The sequence below is a fragment of the Bombyx mori genome, chromosome 8, assembly GCF_030269925.1.
Source record: "Bombyx mori chromosome 8, ASM3026992v2".
Classification (NCBI taxonomy): Eukaryota; Metazoa; Arthropoda; class Insecta; order Lepidoptera; family Bombycidae; genus Bombyx; species Bombyx mori.
The window spans coordinates 7,427,070-7,444,537 of NC_085114.1; the positions used below are offsets into that span (position 1 = coordinate 7,427,070).

Below are 17,468 nucleotides of genomic sequence, written 5' to 3' on the forward strand. Positions count from 1 at the left end.
TTCCTCTTCTAATGACGCCACTAATGTGGTATCAGGTTAATCATATTTGATTAAAAATATTGATAATTAATTATTTCACAAAAAAATGATAATCTCTATTCAGCTAGACTATGTATTCCTGGAAATGGTTTTTCTTTCAAAGAAATAAAAAAAAGGTAAATGCCCATTATTAACTCGGAATTAATTCTAGTATTAAAGCGTCTGAAGGTTGGAATAGGTACTCCTAATCATCCTCCTTTAGTTTCAGGCGAGAGAACCATAAATAAAACAATGATCTGCTATTTGTACTGAAAATGTATTTTTTTGTTCACTACCTTTTAATTGCGTTGTTCGAGATCCAAACCACTTATTTTCATTGTGGTTATAAAATAAAGAAATAATTGAATATACTGTGTGCGTTCATGCCTGTAAATTTGGTTCTCAACATTAACTTTAAAGTATTAATAAATAAATAAAGATCAAACAATGTTTAATGAGATTACAGTTTAGTGAATGAATATTTTACGCGGGACCACCATGATGCTCGGAGTTGTTTGTTTTCGTTCCATTTTACGTGCCGCCGTAATGCCTCATGTGTGTCGAGGGGTGGCGAAACGAAGTGGGACTAAACGACTACGCTTTTTATTTTTATTTTTTTGCGTTCGCCGAACCAGCTCCCCTCGTATACAAGTTATTAAAAAAAATAAAAATACAAAGGACCGTGTGAATTGATTTTTATAAATAGTACTTGATAAAGCTGTTGTACTAGAGAAGTTGGCAGTTTTATACGAATTACGTTCTGTTTAATTTGTAAGTTAATTTTATTATTATGAACATGCTTGTATTTCAGCTCAGGTATTTTGTTACTTAGGCCGTAACTGTTAAGCATGTTGAAACAAAAGCTAATGATGTCTACCAAAATAAATATGTAATATGTGTTTTTAAAAAAAATGTTGGTACATTATTACAAATTTCATAAATAAACGGGTTGCTCGCATGAGATGTCAAACTCGTTTATAAACTGACCTTATATATTTTATTACTAAAAATAACAGACTAATTTTGCATTTATAATTTTCGAATTTATCTTCAAATTTATTATTTAATTTTAGATTTTTTTAATTTGAAAAAGTATATGTAATGTAACGGTTATGAGACATAAAACTTAAAGCAACAAAATAAATTTAAATACTGGTACTAGACAGTGTTGCAAATCCGCACGCGTAGGTATCACTATTCTGCGTATTTTGGTCGCGAATCAATCCTACTAAGAAGCGCCTACTAAGGTTATTGCATACATGATGTAATATAAGCAAGTGTAATGTATAATAGATATCTATATATATAAAAATGAATTGCTGTTCGTTAGTTTTGCTAAAACTCGAGAACGGCTGGACCAAGTAATGGCTAATTTTGATCTTGAATTATTTGTGGAAGTCCAGAGAAGGTTTAAAGCACAGATCATAGAAACACATGATCTGTGGTTTAAAGGGTATGTAATATGAAAATGCTCGTAATTAAATATAAATAACAATTTTGTTTTTCCTTTGATGTCTCCCCCGTCGGACGGATTCCTTTTGTTTATTTTATGTTTATTTTATACAAAAGTTTAGGTCTTTTATTTATCGATGGAGGCAGTACGAAGTCTGCCGGGTCAGCTAGTGTATAATAGATTACTTTATTCATTTTCAGAATCGAATTCAGAATGAAGGTAAGAACATACGACCGTTTGCTAATACTACTTTCGGTTCTCGGAGTTTTACTTTCAACCTATGCACTGTATGTGGAGCTGAAAGTGGAGGCAAATCCCAATTATAAAGCCTTTTGCGACTTTTCCGAGCGAGCAAGTTGCACGAGAGTGCTTACTTCGAAGTGAGTTTTATTTTCCTTTTGTTTACGTCTATTAAATTTTGTTAATTGCTCTATGGCGATAGCCATCATAGAACTCATGATATTTGACAGATGCCTGAATCTTGAAAACGACATTTTTTTTATTGCGTAGGTGGGTGGAACGAGCTCCCGGCCCACTTGGTGTTAAGCGGTTACTGGAGCCCATAGACATCTACAAGGTAAATGCTGCCACCTACCTTGGGATATAAGTTCTAAGCTCTCAGTATAGTTACAACGGCTAACCCACCCTTCAAACTGAAACGCATTACTACTTCACGGCAGAATAGGCAGGGTGGTACCTACCCGTGCGGACTCACAAGAGGTCCTACTACCAGTAATTACGCAAATTATAATTTTGCGGGTTTGATTTTTACTACACGATGTTATTCCTTCACCGTGGAATCTTAAACATTTGTTAAGAACGTATTTCATTAGAAAAAATGGTACTTCCCTGCGGGATTCGAACACTGGTACATTGCTAGATACGAATGCACCGAACGTCTTATTCTTTGGGCCACGACATCTTTTTAAGATAAGCTTATTTAAATATATACATATATAGGTTCCGAACAACAATATTGGGACCGTCGGTCAACCGATCAATTTCACCCGCTCGGTGTAAGATCTTCACTCTCAAAAACGAAAAACCTTCATTAAAAATCTTTACTTTCATTCAAGATTGCTATGGTATTAAGAAGTTCACTTGTTAGTTAACGTGTTTTTTCACATGTACGCGGTCAAGGCTCCCTCGACGTGCCGTGACCGTGTGCATGTGAAAAGGCACTTAACAGTACCGGCCGTGGAGTACTAACACCTTTAAAGAAAGTTATAATCTTGACTTATAGACATCTGTATTACGGTTAAGAAACATATCACTATTGCGATATCACGTGCATTGGATAAACTTCAGTTAATCGCAGGATTTATATTTCAAATAAATGCATAATTGTCGTTAATAGTGCGATGCTAATTGTCATCCAATGTTAGTAAGTTGTGGTAGGTAGCGACCTGGCTGTGTTCCTGGCATTGCCAACGTTCACGAGCTATCCTAACTACTTTTTTTTTATTGCTTAGATGGGTGGTCGAGCTCACAGGCCACTTAGTATTAAGTGGTTACTGGAGCCCAGAGACATCTAGAACGTAAATGCGCCACCCACCTTGAGATATAAGTTTTAAGGTCTTATAGTTACAACGGCTGCCCCACCCTTCAAACCGAAACGCATTACTGCTTCATGGCAGAAATAGGCAGGGTGGTGGTATCTACCCGTGCGGACTCACAAGAGGTCCTAACACCAGTAATAAACTTATCATCTGATGGGCCGTATGCTCGTCTGGCGTCTCGCTCATTTTTCATGCATACATAATTTAGATTATGTACACAGCATGTAATACGCTAATTAGTGGCTAATTATTTTTAAATGTCAAATATTACACTCCGTGCGCGCCATATGCTTAAAAACCTGAACCGCACAACGTGTATGCCGTTACCCACTTTGAGACATGAGGTCGAAGTCTAAATTACATTCGACTACGGCTTCTCCCACCCTTGAAACCGTAACGAATAACTGCTTTAAGTATGTAGGTTTTTTTTCCTACCTAAGCTGAGAGCTTTGAGAAGCTATATCAGCGTAACCGTAACTAGTGGGTGAGCTCACGGGGCTCAAGCCAGACGACGTTGCTAACACGAACCCTAGCAAGAGCCGTGCTTCGCAGAATCTACCACCGGAAGTATGTAGGTATTTTTAATTATTTTAATAGTAATTTTCTTTCCACAGGCCTTCTCTATGTAAATTTCAAAAATAGATAGAAAGTGATATTCGACTCGAATAGTTTTAGAATAAATTTACGAACATAATTACAGGTATGCCAAAGGTCTTGGAATAATCGACGAAGGATCATATTTACGTCTTCCGAATCCAATTTATGGAACAATTCACTTCTGCATTATGATCATTTTAAGTAAGTATTTTGAATATTTTCTTTATTAATTGCGAATGAGGGCATACGAGCTTGTGGCCTATCTGAGGTGAAGTGGTAGCTGCCACGTACGGACATCGGCAAACCAAAAGCTAAACCATGTCAATGGCTAGCTTAAGACCGTTATGTATCAATGGTATGTATTGTTTTGCATGTGGGAGACATCAGTGGTGAAATTCAATTTTGTAAATATATATAATTCTTGCATTTATCCTAGTAAGTCAGCATAATTTCTAACCATGTTATTGTTTCATTTGCCTTATATTATAGAATTACTTCTTTTGGATAAAAATAATTGGTTAATTTAAAAATAAGGTAGCAGTGTTTGTTTTTAATTTCGCGGACTACAACGTAAGTAGGTACCTCCACTCTAAGACGAATTTAGTAGGCAGCGGCTTGGCTCTGCTCCTGGCATTGCTGACGTCCATGAGCGACGGTAACCACTTACCGTCAGGTGGGCCGTATGCTCGTCTGCCTGTTCGGGCAATAAAACGAAACAAAAATGTCGAAGTCTCAATTTTGTAATGCATTTTATATTATCTACAAGTGACTATTATTATATAATATCACTGGGTCTTTGCAAATATTAAATCGAAATGAATTATTTCAATAAGATACAGTAAATTTATGTAATTATTTTTAAAAGTTATGCAATTTCGATCGTTTGTTCTCACTAGAGACTCTTTTAATTTATGGTTCTTAATTAAATAAAGATAATGATAAACCGCAATGATGTCCTTTGTGTTTCACAAAGTGATATTAATTTTAAAATTATTTTCTAGTGTATTTAATATCTAATGTGCAGTAAAATATGAACAATACATAAAGACTGTATAGCAAAAGGGAGTTATTATCCTAGTTTAAATCAGGTTCTTAGCAATGCCGGGGGTACAGTTTTCATTCCCCGAAATTAACAATAACGACAAAATAGTAATATGTATAGGCTATAAAGTGTTCAATCCTAAAAAAATCGACAAAAAAGCTACGAAATATTAAAAAAAACTGAACTTCTGAGATTCATTTTAAAATTTAATATTTTTTTAAATTACAATACTTTGAGAAACCAAACAAAAAACGTACCCAAAAAATTACCTTTGAACGTATAAAAACAACCAATACAAAAAGTCGCGTTCTAAAACTATTCGGACTACGCATGTGGCATTGCATTTGTGACTTTCACCAGCCATCTGCTATTCACTTACACGTTCAATAAACTGTGCATTACATCGGATATAACCTAACTCTTTTCGCATTTACAGTTTACAATTTCCTAAAATATTCGAAATTGAGTTAATATGCGTAAACATTTGGTATCACCAGTATTTTTCTCATATATACTATCAAAAGAGCGTAGTTTAGTTTTAGTTTTTTTTTTTTCAGTTTACCTATATCTTGACTAGGTACTATTAACAAAGTTAATACATAATTTTCTTCCTCTTCTCAGTCGTGTCACTCTTGACAGAGTGGTCGTGATCGTCATGTAGTGTTCGAAGGGGCAGACTTGATGCGTCTCACGATGTCGCGCCATCTCTCCCTGCTCGAGGCCATTCTACTGCACTCATTTAGGGGACCTCCCACTGCAGTTTTAATTTGGTCGGTCCACCGCATTGGTGGTCTCCATAATTTTATCTTACTTTAAAAGACAGATAATAATGTAACTGGTAAAAAAAAAAAAAATGTTGCAAATACGATTAAAATTAAAAATATGACATGTTAAACCTTTAAAACCATCGAATCTACGATCGATGTTTAAAACACTCTCCTGTAAAATTAGTCAGTTTTGAGATTATACAGTTTTAATGCGAGAATACGATGTATGTGCTGTACATTGATATTATATTTCAGTAACATTAACTTTTTAGAAGCATCGGTTTTGACACAGCCGCTATTGTATATATATTACTTATTACCTAATAGGTCAACAGCTTTAGAGTGACCGTAAGTGAATAACCATTACGTAACATATTACATACGTTACATTCGCCATATAATAAATAATGAATATGCAATAATGCTAAGTATAGTATTATTACATTCTATTATTTCGATACTTCTGTTCATAGGTAGCTTTGGATCATCGAAAGAATCGGGAATATGACTTTTATTAACTTTGTTTTTAAATGAATTTGTTTGGTCCAATTAAATGAGTGGGATAATACTTATAAGCAAATAACTTGTGTAATGTGTCATTAAAATGTCGACTTCATCAAATATTATAATGATTATTATTTTGAAAGCAAAACCCATTAAGACAAAGCGGTGTTCATTTTATCAACGAATGCTTTTAAACTTTCACTGCATGTTGTGGACGGGTTATGACACGCGTGTCTATCTTTTTTTACCTATTTCAAATATGTATGTAATATAATATTATGTATGTATTTACAAATGGAATTTTTCAGATATTTACACACATTCATAGACTCATAAACATACTTATAGACGTTTACATAAACACACAAATAGTTATTTAAGAACCAGATAACGAACTTGTTATGCACACGAATGTGTGGATGATATGTGAGTTGCACTCATGACTCTCCGTCGAGCACTAGGGGCCGCTAACCACTGTCTCACTTAGTAAGTCAAATCATAAATTCCCACTTTATTCGCTAGTGACTGGTAATCTCTTTAAAAGACAAAAACAAAAACGAACATTTAATCATAAAGACTTTGCACAGAATGCAAAAATATTCAGCCATCATAGTGGAAGAAAACCTAGCACACTCCGGAATTCAAATTGGTAAATTATAAATTCAAACGTTTGCAGTTAAAGTCGTGACTTTTGCGAGAAAAACATTACAAAAGGTCAAACACCCAATTCGGTAGTGCTTATTTGGTAGCTCACGAGCTGCGAATAATGTAGTCACTGATCTAGGTTCCTGCAGGATGAGCTAGCATATTACTTAGCACAAGCTCGGTTGGTAGCGGCTTGACTCTGCCTCTGGAATTGCTGAAGTCCATGGGCGACGGTAACCACTCACCATCAGGTGGGCCGTATGCTCGTCTGCCTACAAGGGCAATAAAAAAAAAATATTTTGAATTTAAAACGACCGTTTTCGAATGTTGTTGTTTTTAATTATGTATGTGAGAAAATTTTCAAATAGACGCTTGGGAATGGATGACAAACAATTGTTGTTGAACGTAAAATTATAAATTGGTTATCTTTAGTATGATTAAAAAAAATTTTACTTTTAATAATCTCCGAAATGTTCTATTTAAAATGACTAAATTGGCCTCATGGTGTAATGTATATAGTGGTTTTCATTCGATTAGTCATCGTGGCAATAAAAAAATGTTCGTGAAACGTAATTGTTTTTTTAAGTATAGCTTGCCATGAACAAAAAAAAAAGAAACAAATAAGGTTATCATACATATTTTAAATTCTGGGCGGGAATCGATCACGCCGATAGCAACGTGCTATTGTTTTAATTCAAGTATTTTCAAAGGTGAAGCGAAAACAATAAAATAAAGACGGACGTGTGATGAATTTGCAAATGAGTTTTCATGTTATTCGCGCAAACGGCAACTTAAGAAAAAAAAAAAAGCGGTGTTCAAGGAAAACATTAGTGGTTACGTGGACACCTGCAGAGAGGGCCGTACAAAAAAGTCAGGCGGGTAACTCAAAGACTCGCCCGCAGTGCTAGTATGCTAATACTTCAACGGTAAAGACGGCTTCACTTTATTAAAAGATATCATTTTGCACCTTTTTTAGAATAATACTAGCTGACCCGGCAGACTTCGTAGTGCCTCAATCGATAAATAAAATACCTAAACTTTTGTATAAAATAAACTTAAAACAAACAAAAGGAAACCCGTTCGACGGGGGGGACATCAAAGGAGAAACAAAATTGTTATTTTTATTTAATTTCGAGCATTTTCATATTTATCTACCTTTTAAACCTTCTCTAGACTTCCACAAATAATTTAAGACAAAAATTAGCCAAATCGGTTCAGCCGTTCTCGAGTTTTAGCGAGACTAACGAACAGCAATTCATTTTGTGTTTTAATAGAAAAAATACATAATAACATATATTTTATTCTACTATATATTAAATAAATATTTAATTGCTTTCGACAATATAAGTAAGAAGTAAAATGTAGCTTAATGCTAATGAAACAATTACCGTTCAATTCGTTCTTGCGATATAAAACAATTAATAAACCACTCATTATGGTATGTTGTGGACGCAACCATAAATTAATCTCGAAATTAAATTTCCACCGATAAAATGCTTTTGAATATTCAAAAGGTTCGCGTGAGCTTTTATTGCCTAGCTAAAATTACTATACGGCTTAAATGTCGAATTCCGTGAAACAAGGTCGTAAATGTTCCGAATTGTAGTGGCCATTGTTTGTTGTGGATTATTTCAATAATTATTTCAATAATCCACAACGCTTTGTTTGATATCTGTTACTATGCTTTTTGTGTTTATTATTAATTTCGATTTTATTAGGGTTTTTGGTGGGAATATATTGGTATGGTTCTCGGATTGTTGGCTTCCTTCCCTATCTTATGTAATAAACGAGTAAGTAATGTCCATCTTTCTAGCCGTATGGGCTATTGGGGCTGCCAATGGGGTTACTGAAATTATAGAAACAATAATCAACTATACTACTACAACATACCATCCATAAACAAAATCTTTTTTTTTAATGCGTAGATGGGTGGACGAGCTCATAGCCCACCTGGTGTTAAGTGGTTACCGGAGCCCATAGACATCTACAACGTAAATGCCGCCACCCACCTTGAGATACGAGTTCTTAGGCCTCGGTATAGTTACAACGGCTGCCCCACTCTTCAAACCGAAACCCATCACTGCTTCACGGCAGAAATAAGCAGGATGGTGGTACCTACCCGTACGGACTCACAAGAGATCCTGTTAAGAAGTGAAAAGTGATATACATATTCTAACGACATCTTTATTTTTGCCTTTACTGTACAGATAACGTTAATTTCGATACGGGACTCTATAATACAAGCGTTCTAACTTATAATCTGCTTAGTATCTTTCAACATTAACGAGCTTCGAGGTGATGTTGTTTTTCAATCTCAAAGCGATGTTTTAATTATCGTAACATTTATTACATTTGATTATTTTTTATATCCACACAAGTAGATATGCTATGTAAACTGGATACATAAGAAAACGACATTACCTGCACAGGTTTTGTCCCCAACTAAAAAATCTGCCAGACTGGTGTAGATCGTTTAAGCTATTGCATAGCTTTTATCGCGGGCCTTGAGCGCGGCGACCAAATCATGAAATTCCGTAACGAAAAAAACCTAACACCCCTCACTCCGCCTACCATGTAGCTCGCGTTCAACACATTTATAAGTAGCGCTTGTGTAGTGTTTGTGAATAAGCGCGTGGCGTGACGTCACACTGCATGCGCATCATGAAAAGTCTGCCCATCTCGCTCTCGCACGGTCTAGCTTATGAGTGAGAAGGGGACAGTTAAGGTTTTGCTTTTATTAATGTTTAATATAGCGTGATCTTGTTTTATTATTGTTTTAATATTAAATTATCATTGTCTAATTATATATATATATATATATTTTTATTGCTTAGATGTGTGGACGAGCTCACAGCCCACCTGATGTTAAGTGGTTACTGGAGCCCATAGACATCTACGACGTAAATGCGCCACACACCTTGAGATATAGTTCTAAGGTCTCAGTATAGTCACAACCAGGTGGGCTGTGAGCTCGTCCATCCATCTAAGCAATAAAATAAAAAAAACAACGGCTTCCCCACCCTTCAAACCGAAACGCATTACTGCTTCACGGCAGAAATAGGCGGGGCGGTGGTACCTACCCGTGCGGACTCACAAGAGGTCCTACCACCTGTAATTACGCAAATTATAATTTTGCGGGTTTGATTTTTATTGCACGATGTTATTCCTTCACCGTGGAAGTCAATCGTGAACATTTGTTGAGTACGTATTTGATTAGAAAAATTGGTACCCGCCAGCGGGATTCGAACACCGGTGCATCGCTCGATACGAATGCGCCGGACGTCTTATCCTTTAGGCCACGACGACTATAATTGCATAAGATAATAAAAAATGCTATGCAATAGCTTTACCGCGGCAGTTCCCGAGTGCCACACGTTTTTTTATTTATTTATTTCTTAGATGGTTGGACGAGCTCATAGCCCACCTGGTGTTAAGTGGTTACTGGAGCCCATAGACATCTGCAACGTAAATGCGTCACGTAAATGCGTGAATCCGATTGTTTTCGAATTAGTGTCTGCTTATTTGTCTCCAATTTTGTTTGTCCAATGTTCCACTGCCGTTTTCAATAGGATCTGGTGGTAGGACCTCTTGTAAGTCCGCACAGATTGGTACCACAACCCCGCCTATTTCTGCCGTGAAGCAGTAATGCGTTTCGGTTTGAAGGCTGGGGTAGTCGTTGTAACTACTGAGACCTTAGAATTTATATCACAAGATGTGTGGCGCATTTACGTTGTAGATGTCTATTAAGGCTAGGGCGGAGGGAATCTTACAAATGCGAAAATTACCTACCTACAAAATTATCGAAGCAAAAATCATAGATGGAATATCATGCACAAAAGTGTAGATGTGTAGAAATATATAGTGCAGTGCTTAAAAAGTTCATTTGAAGTGTTTTCTTGGAAAACTTGTACGCGCTCAGACTGCTTACAAACTTCTATGAAAGCTCTTTCAATTTAGAAGCTTTGAAAGGAATAATATGTATGCATGTACCTACACAATGTTTTTTCATACATAGTCTTCATATTCGGATATATCTATATAATACAGGACAAATTTTTAATCTATACAAATTCGATAATGTCATTTAATGTTAATAACATAAGCGATAAGTTTCGTATCTAATTATAGTTTTCTTTCAGGTGCTTACGACAGTTTGGTTACGACAAATATTCAATTTTCCCTCGCTGGAATATCTTCACTGCTGTGCTGCTATTTAGCGTATAATCTTATTTACGTTTTAAAAGACATTTGTATAGTTTGTATATCTACTTACTTGATAAATGGAACTATGTTATTTTTGATTTGGAGCAAATTTAAACGTCAAGCAAAGAAAATTGCTTAAATTGTGCATTCTTCTAGAATATTCTAAATTAAGGTTCAACGGCAGGGGCACAATCTTTTAGGTTTATATTATATGATACAAAATATAGTCCTCTTCAGAGGTCTTAGCTTGAATAAAAAGGTTGTTGTATTTTTATAGTAGTTTTTATTTCTTAGGCATATTTGTTTGAACCCGACACTAACTACAGAAATGGATTTTGAACAATACTGAAGCAGTATTAAGGGTGTGTTAGAGAATATATTGACATTGGACTAGGCCTGTTTCGTAAGTAGCGAAGCTATGTGAATTGTTTGATGTTCTTAATGTAGGTTTTCGTCAACTTGAAACCTGTAATAATGTAGGCTTATTAAATGTTTAACATCCCTGATAGTGCATAGGTGTTGGAAAATACATCAAAGTCACTACACGTGGCTTTTCATGTTCCTCTAAAAATCCACTGAAGTCTTAGCAAATAAACACCATTTTTCTGAACCTTTATTTCATTTCTCATTTCTTTTCATTTTATTTCATGCCAATTGATTAGTTTCAAATAAACGAACTTCATCTTATTTCGTGCTAAATCATTTTTCATATAGTAGAATTTACGTATAATCTTTTGTAGACTATAGTATTTAATAATTGAATTAACTGGATATGTATTGGTGATGATGGCACCGCATAAAACTAATTGCCATACTTAAAAAAAATAAGAAAACGCATTGGACTAATTTCTATTATTTTTTTACAACACTAGTGGGCTAGGTAAACTCACTGCCTTACTGATGTTGAGCGGTTACCGGAGTCGAAAGACATCTTAAAATGAATTCTGCCGTCCATGTTGAGGCATGAGGCTGAAGTATCAGTCGTATGGAAAAAAATGGCTTGCTACCGTTTGAGCCAATGAGCACGATTACTTATGAATAGAAACTGACGTGTACATGTGTTTAAAGAGCCGCTCTTTAAGAGTGGAGCCGCGGTAGCCATGCGGGCTCTCAACTCTCAAAGTACGGTAGGCAGCCGCTTGGCTAACGGTAGGCAGCGGCTTGGCGCTGTCCCTGGCATTACTGAAGTCCATGGGCGACGGTAACCGCTTACCATCAGGTGGGCCGTACGCTCGTCTGCCTACACGGGCAATAAAAGAAAAATCTCAACTTATATAACCATTGAGAGAATAAGATTGAAAAATAAAGTAACAATACCTATAATATAGACTACGCATACATAACATAATAATAATGTTTGTGATTTATATGTATGAATGTATATATTCCTTTTTAATTGGCAAATTGACAAAACACAACTTTTACAATCTTTGCAGTAGTGACATCTTTTATTGAGTAGTCTTTCTAAATTCTAGTTCTGGTAGTGTAGCATGTAGTACATTCCGCAGTCAACAGATGGCAGCATCATTTATTTAGCGACATCTATTGTCAGGTATTGACATAAAAACAGGCCAAACTTGGGACTTTGACTTTGCTTTGTATGTATTATTTAAATGTATTTTCTATATTTTCGAATGTATACTACTACTAATAACCATGACATTAAATGGGAATTCAATAGCGACAAATTAAATTTAATGTTTAAGAATTGTTGATGTTAAGCATTATCGACTCCAAGCCTATAATTATCTGGATAAGTCCAGACGTTTATAGCCGATGGCTAAGGGCCATTTTGTTAAATATCAAGTTGATCTAGAATTATTAATGGTCTACAATAACGACCTCACGTTGTTCGGCGGTTGTCGGTTGCTCAGTTATAACCATCTGATACACCTGTCGCTCAGGATTTACCTTGAAATGCCAATTTGACATGGAAAAAGTATAAAAAGCATTCCGATATAATGGACTCATTTCAAAACATACTTCTTATTGTTTGTGGTTAATAGGGTGATATTTTATTATATATTTTTTTACCTTTGCATGTCATATTGATTTTAGTATTTCTTAAAACGTACAACTTATTTACATAAGAAGTAACGTATTCACCAAGTTTTTTAATCGTAAAGATTCATTTTAAGTATGTCTGATAAACATAATTATTTGTATTGACTGTCTACATAAGAAGTTTTTTAAATGTTATTAATAGGTCGATTGCTTCACAGCTCACCTGGTGGTAAGCGGTCAGTTAAGCAAGCAAACTTAGGAATTAACTTAACCATGGGTCTTAAGATACTTTGTATAAATTCCTTTATCCTCTAATTATTGCAATAGACATTAAATACGATACTGCAATTGTTCATCTTGAGATATGAGATTAAACTTTGTACTGCTGAAGTTAAGGTTGCGGTTACCAATAGGCGGACTTTCTCTGCCCATTTCAGAATATGCCCTAACACCCTATTTATTGCTTGGTAGTTTAATCGTCGAAGTCTTTCGATCAAAAGTGGATTATGCGTGTGAGCATATTTTATTCAGACGAATTATTATCATGTAAAATACTCCAATTAATTATTTTCCGGAAGATATCACTTTTAGCGATAAGAACGCCTATACGTACTTTTATATTTTTATTTCAGCGCAGAGTAGGTACTTTATTCCGGATCGAGTCAACGGAAGTTTTTCTTTTGCTAAAATGGAACTTCGTCTTCCAACAAAGGATGTACAGATGACACACGCCAATCATTATATACATACGTGTGTCTGTATTATGCTGTCCAATTACGCTGACTAATAACGACGCTAACCAAAACGTTTTTTCGTAGCGTTCTTGCTAGATCGAATTTGCACACAAAGAGAGCCCACGCGTGTCGAGTCAAATCTCAGCTTTATCATAATACCTACGCTATTACCTTTTACGGGAAATGCCAATGACCTTAACTTTTAAAACAATCGAGAATCGGGTTTAGGTTTTGAACCGCAGAAGATTTACCCGAAATTCATTGGGTGCATTTTTGAAAATAATTGACAAATCAACAGTAACAAGTACCACGCAGTTATTAGCAGCTATTAATTCATATGCCGTATTAGAAATCGTAAATTGGACCAGTGTGAATGCTTTAGAAAACAACATCGGATGTTGATTTGAAGGTTGTGTAGTACTTTTAATCTATTACAAATTGACTGGTCCAGTTATGAATTTTAATTATAAAAATGCTTTTCACGAGGCGCTTTTTTTTTATTTTTTTTATTCCTACCTATGCTGATAGCCTTGAGAGGCTATTTCAGCTTCGCCCTAACGTTAGTAGGTGAGCTCGCGGGGCTCAACTGAAGAGTTGCTAACACTGACCCTAGCAAGAGCAGTGCTTCGCAGAATCTACCACCGGATCGGAAACGCGACCCACTGAGAAGATCCGGCGAGAAACTCAGTGGGCTGTGTCTATGGGTTAGTTCGCTCGTCGAGCCCTTCGTCGCAAGCGACGGGTTCGACGAGGACGGTGACCGGTGCTTGTGGTGCCTAAAAGCACCGTTAATGGATCAGGAGGATCCGTAATGACGTGCTTTGGGCGACGTCGACGGTTTACCATTCGGTCTACTGGGTCGGGTATGTAATTTCCAGCGGCTACGATGAGAGGGTTCTCATGTCGTGCCGCCTTCTCAAAATGGCGCAGCGATGCCGATTGTAGATACTTACGAGGCGCGTACCGCCCATATATTTCTTCTTGATTGAAGAAGCGACAGCTGCCAAGATTAAAGTTATTAGAGCCTTAATATACGAAGTGGTTCGTGATTTTGTTTTAATTAAAGATTCTAATATTGCGGAGATACTACTGGCCTACTCCGCGTTTGCGCCTTATATGACAACGCAAATGTGTGAGCTCATAACAATTAAGAACTCCATCAGAGGCTGTTTGCTGGAACTAAATGTTGTGTCACAGAACTATACGTGGGTCGTAATGATATCATTGTTTATAATGTTTTGTTCGTTTTTTAATACTCAAAGAATTTGCCTAGCATATGTTTATATGTACTATACTTTATATTTAATATTTCCTATAATGAAAATAAGTTTCAGTTATCACAATGCCAATACTCTCTAAATTGTGAAATATAGGCATGCGTCTTTAAATTGTTCTAACAATTTATGTTGTTGTGAGTCTGCATGGGTACAGATAGCATTATTCTGTCTGTTTTTGCCGCGAAGAAGTCCTTCTTTCCGTTTCAAAGTTAGCACAAACTTTATATTTATAGTACAACTAAAAGTTCAGTCTAACTAATGTTCTAACGTGGATGGCGTTTACATTGTGATATCAACAGGTGATGGGAACCACACAGGTCATCTGTCGGTCGAGACAAAATAAAACTAGAAATACTAAATTATCAATTACTAGACATTGGGATATAGTTTCTGTAACTCCTCAACAGTAGGTGGGGGTCGTGAGTTCTATCGACTACTGACCCCAAAATCTTGTTAACTTGAATAGGGATGTCAAAATAAGGTATAGGTCACTATCAAACATAATTTTGTATGACAGTATTTTTTTATTTTGTACGTAACGCTAAATTCCATTGCCTTTTTGATCAGAGAACCAGTAAGTGAGACGCAAGAACATGATTTGTGAGTTACTTTACGTGTATGTGTCTTGTGAGAGAGCAACTGAGTGATGAATGTACGTACCTAGCAGGTGTTTGGGGGTTTAGCTGCCGGCGACATCTAGGCGGGCTTCGAATGGTCCGTCGTCTGAGATTCGAAGTGCTTGTCTATTATTTCCTAATGCGGCGCTGAAGGTCCGGCCATTCCCTCTTATTTCACTATCTTTTTCCCACACCCACAGATTTCACTGCGGTGACGTCACAAACTATAATTTCATAACTATAAGTTTATATACTTACAATATTTTAGCGGTAATTAATATATTAGCGGTAGGCAGCAGCTTGGCTGAAGTCTATGGGCGACGGTAACCACAGACCATCAGGTGGGCCGTATGCTCGTCTGCCTACAAGGGCAAAATAAAAATAAAAATGTTTTGTCGATCTTTTTGATGAAATATTAAAAAAAAAATTATTACGCAACATCCCTATTTTGTATAAGGATATCGAGGTCGCGTAAAGAATTCGCATGAATTCAGCCTTTATTCTGGCAGACTAGTGTCCATAAAGTCGTATTAGAAAACATTAACTGCCCACGCGTTTCTAAACTTGTCTAACACTGTTACCTGTCGATTACCTACTTGTTTCAGACTCGATATATTACGTGTTATTTTAACTAATATTACAACACGTTATTATTTGCGCTTTTCCTCTAATAGAGGAAAAGAAACAGAAAACTGAATGTACAACAAATGTTGTATATTCAGTTTTCTATTTCTTTATTTTTATAGCGTAGATGCGGGAACGAGCTTACGGCACACTAGGTGATTAGTAGTTATCGGAGTCCATAGACATCACAACTTGAAAATGTTGCCACCTGTCTTACGACGTGTTGTCTAAAATGTAGTTTGTATAGTGTAGCTATCTCAACTTCACAAACCAGAACACAAAATATCCTACCGTCAATAACAAAAAAACAGTATTATTCTAACTAACACTCCATTGTTGATCAGTAAAAGTTCAGTATGCGACAAAGCCAATTAAGATTAAAACAGGGCAGTTCAATAGCTAAAAGCTATTTTATTGCACACGACGGATTATATAAACATTGTTTCATTGTTATCCTAATGGTGATGGATATTACGACAATAAAAATAATGTTGTCATTTCTTATCGGATCTAAATAAAAAAAACATGCTTAAAATTAGTTAAAATACTAACGAATTCTGCTCTCAGAGTATTTAAGATCGAAAAATAATTGTGTTTTATAAAAATAACGAACGAAGCAATGCATCATTCGAAACTTTATTATTTTATCATAAACTTTATACGAGGAAGACAGTAATTATTACTAAACACAGATTAAAGTTATTCTCTTCTTTACGCATGGATACAACTTTGATTATTGCTTTTATAAAAAAAACATATTACGCGGCTCTGACTAGCGTAAATAACGAGTCATTATGTATCCGACTTGAAATTATGATCGTAAATTAATCATCCATAGTTTGTATAATGGGACGTAAACAGTCGTGTTATTGAAATGTTCATAATCCAAAATAAAATTGCAATGAGGATTACTGACGCAAGGAAGAGATTGAATTCATCATTCACACACTAATTATTATTTATAGGCGGTTAAGATCCTCCTCCAAGTTTTTTATTAAATTGGGATCTGTCTACATCGCCAGATCAATAGAGCAAGACCTATTGTATTATAGTAACTGTACAAAGTACATGTGTTTGATAGATCATGTTTATTAAATCAATAAATAAGCAAAAAAGACATGTGTCTGTGAAGTGAATTCTCAAAAAGTGAAGAATATTATAAAAAATATATATATACTGAAGACATAACTAAAATAGGCCTGTATATTTTAGCAGTTAGCAGTTGGTTAAGCACCGCAAGCAAGTATTATTGATGCCCATGAGATGCCCATGCCCATTTTATACTGTTGGTAGGACCTCTTGTGAGTCCGCACGGTTAGGTACCACCACCCTGCCTATTTCTGCCGTGAAGCAGTAATGCGTTTCGGTTTGAAGGGTGGGGTAGCCGTTGTAACTATACTGAGTCCTTAGAACTTATTTCTCAA

General features: G+C 35.8%; 1 protein-coding gene across 1 annotated transcript; it reads left to right on the forward strand.

Moving 5' to 3' along the window:
• The first annotated feature begins 1,671 nt into the window (after positions 1–1,671).
• LOC101746818 (vitamin K epoxide reductase complex subunit 1-like protein 1) lies at positions 1,672–11,060 on the forward strand. Its single transcript, XM_038012265.2, has 3 exons — positions 1,672–1,851; positions 3,731–3,828; positions 10,725–11,060. Exons 1-3 carry the CDS (start codon positions 1,685–1,687, stop codon positions 10,925–10,927), a joined length of 468 nt encoding a protein of 155 aa, XP_037868193.1. The 5' UTR covers positions 1,672–1,684; the 3' UTR covers positions 10,928–11,060.
• Positions 11,061–17,468: the final 6,408 nt, after the last annotated feature.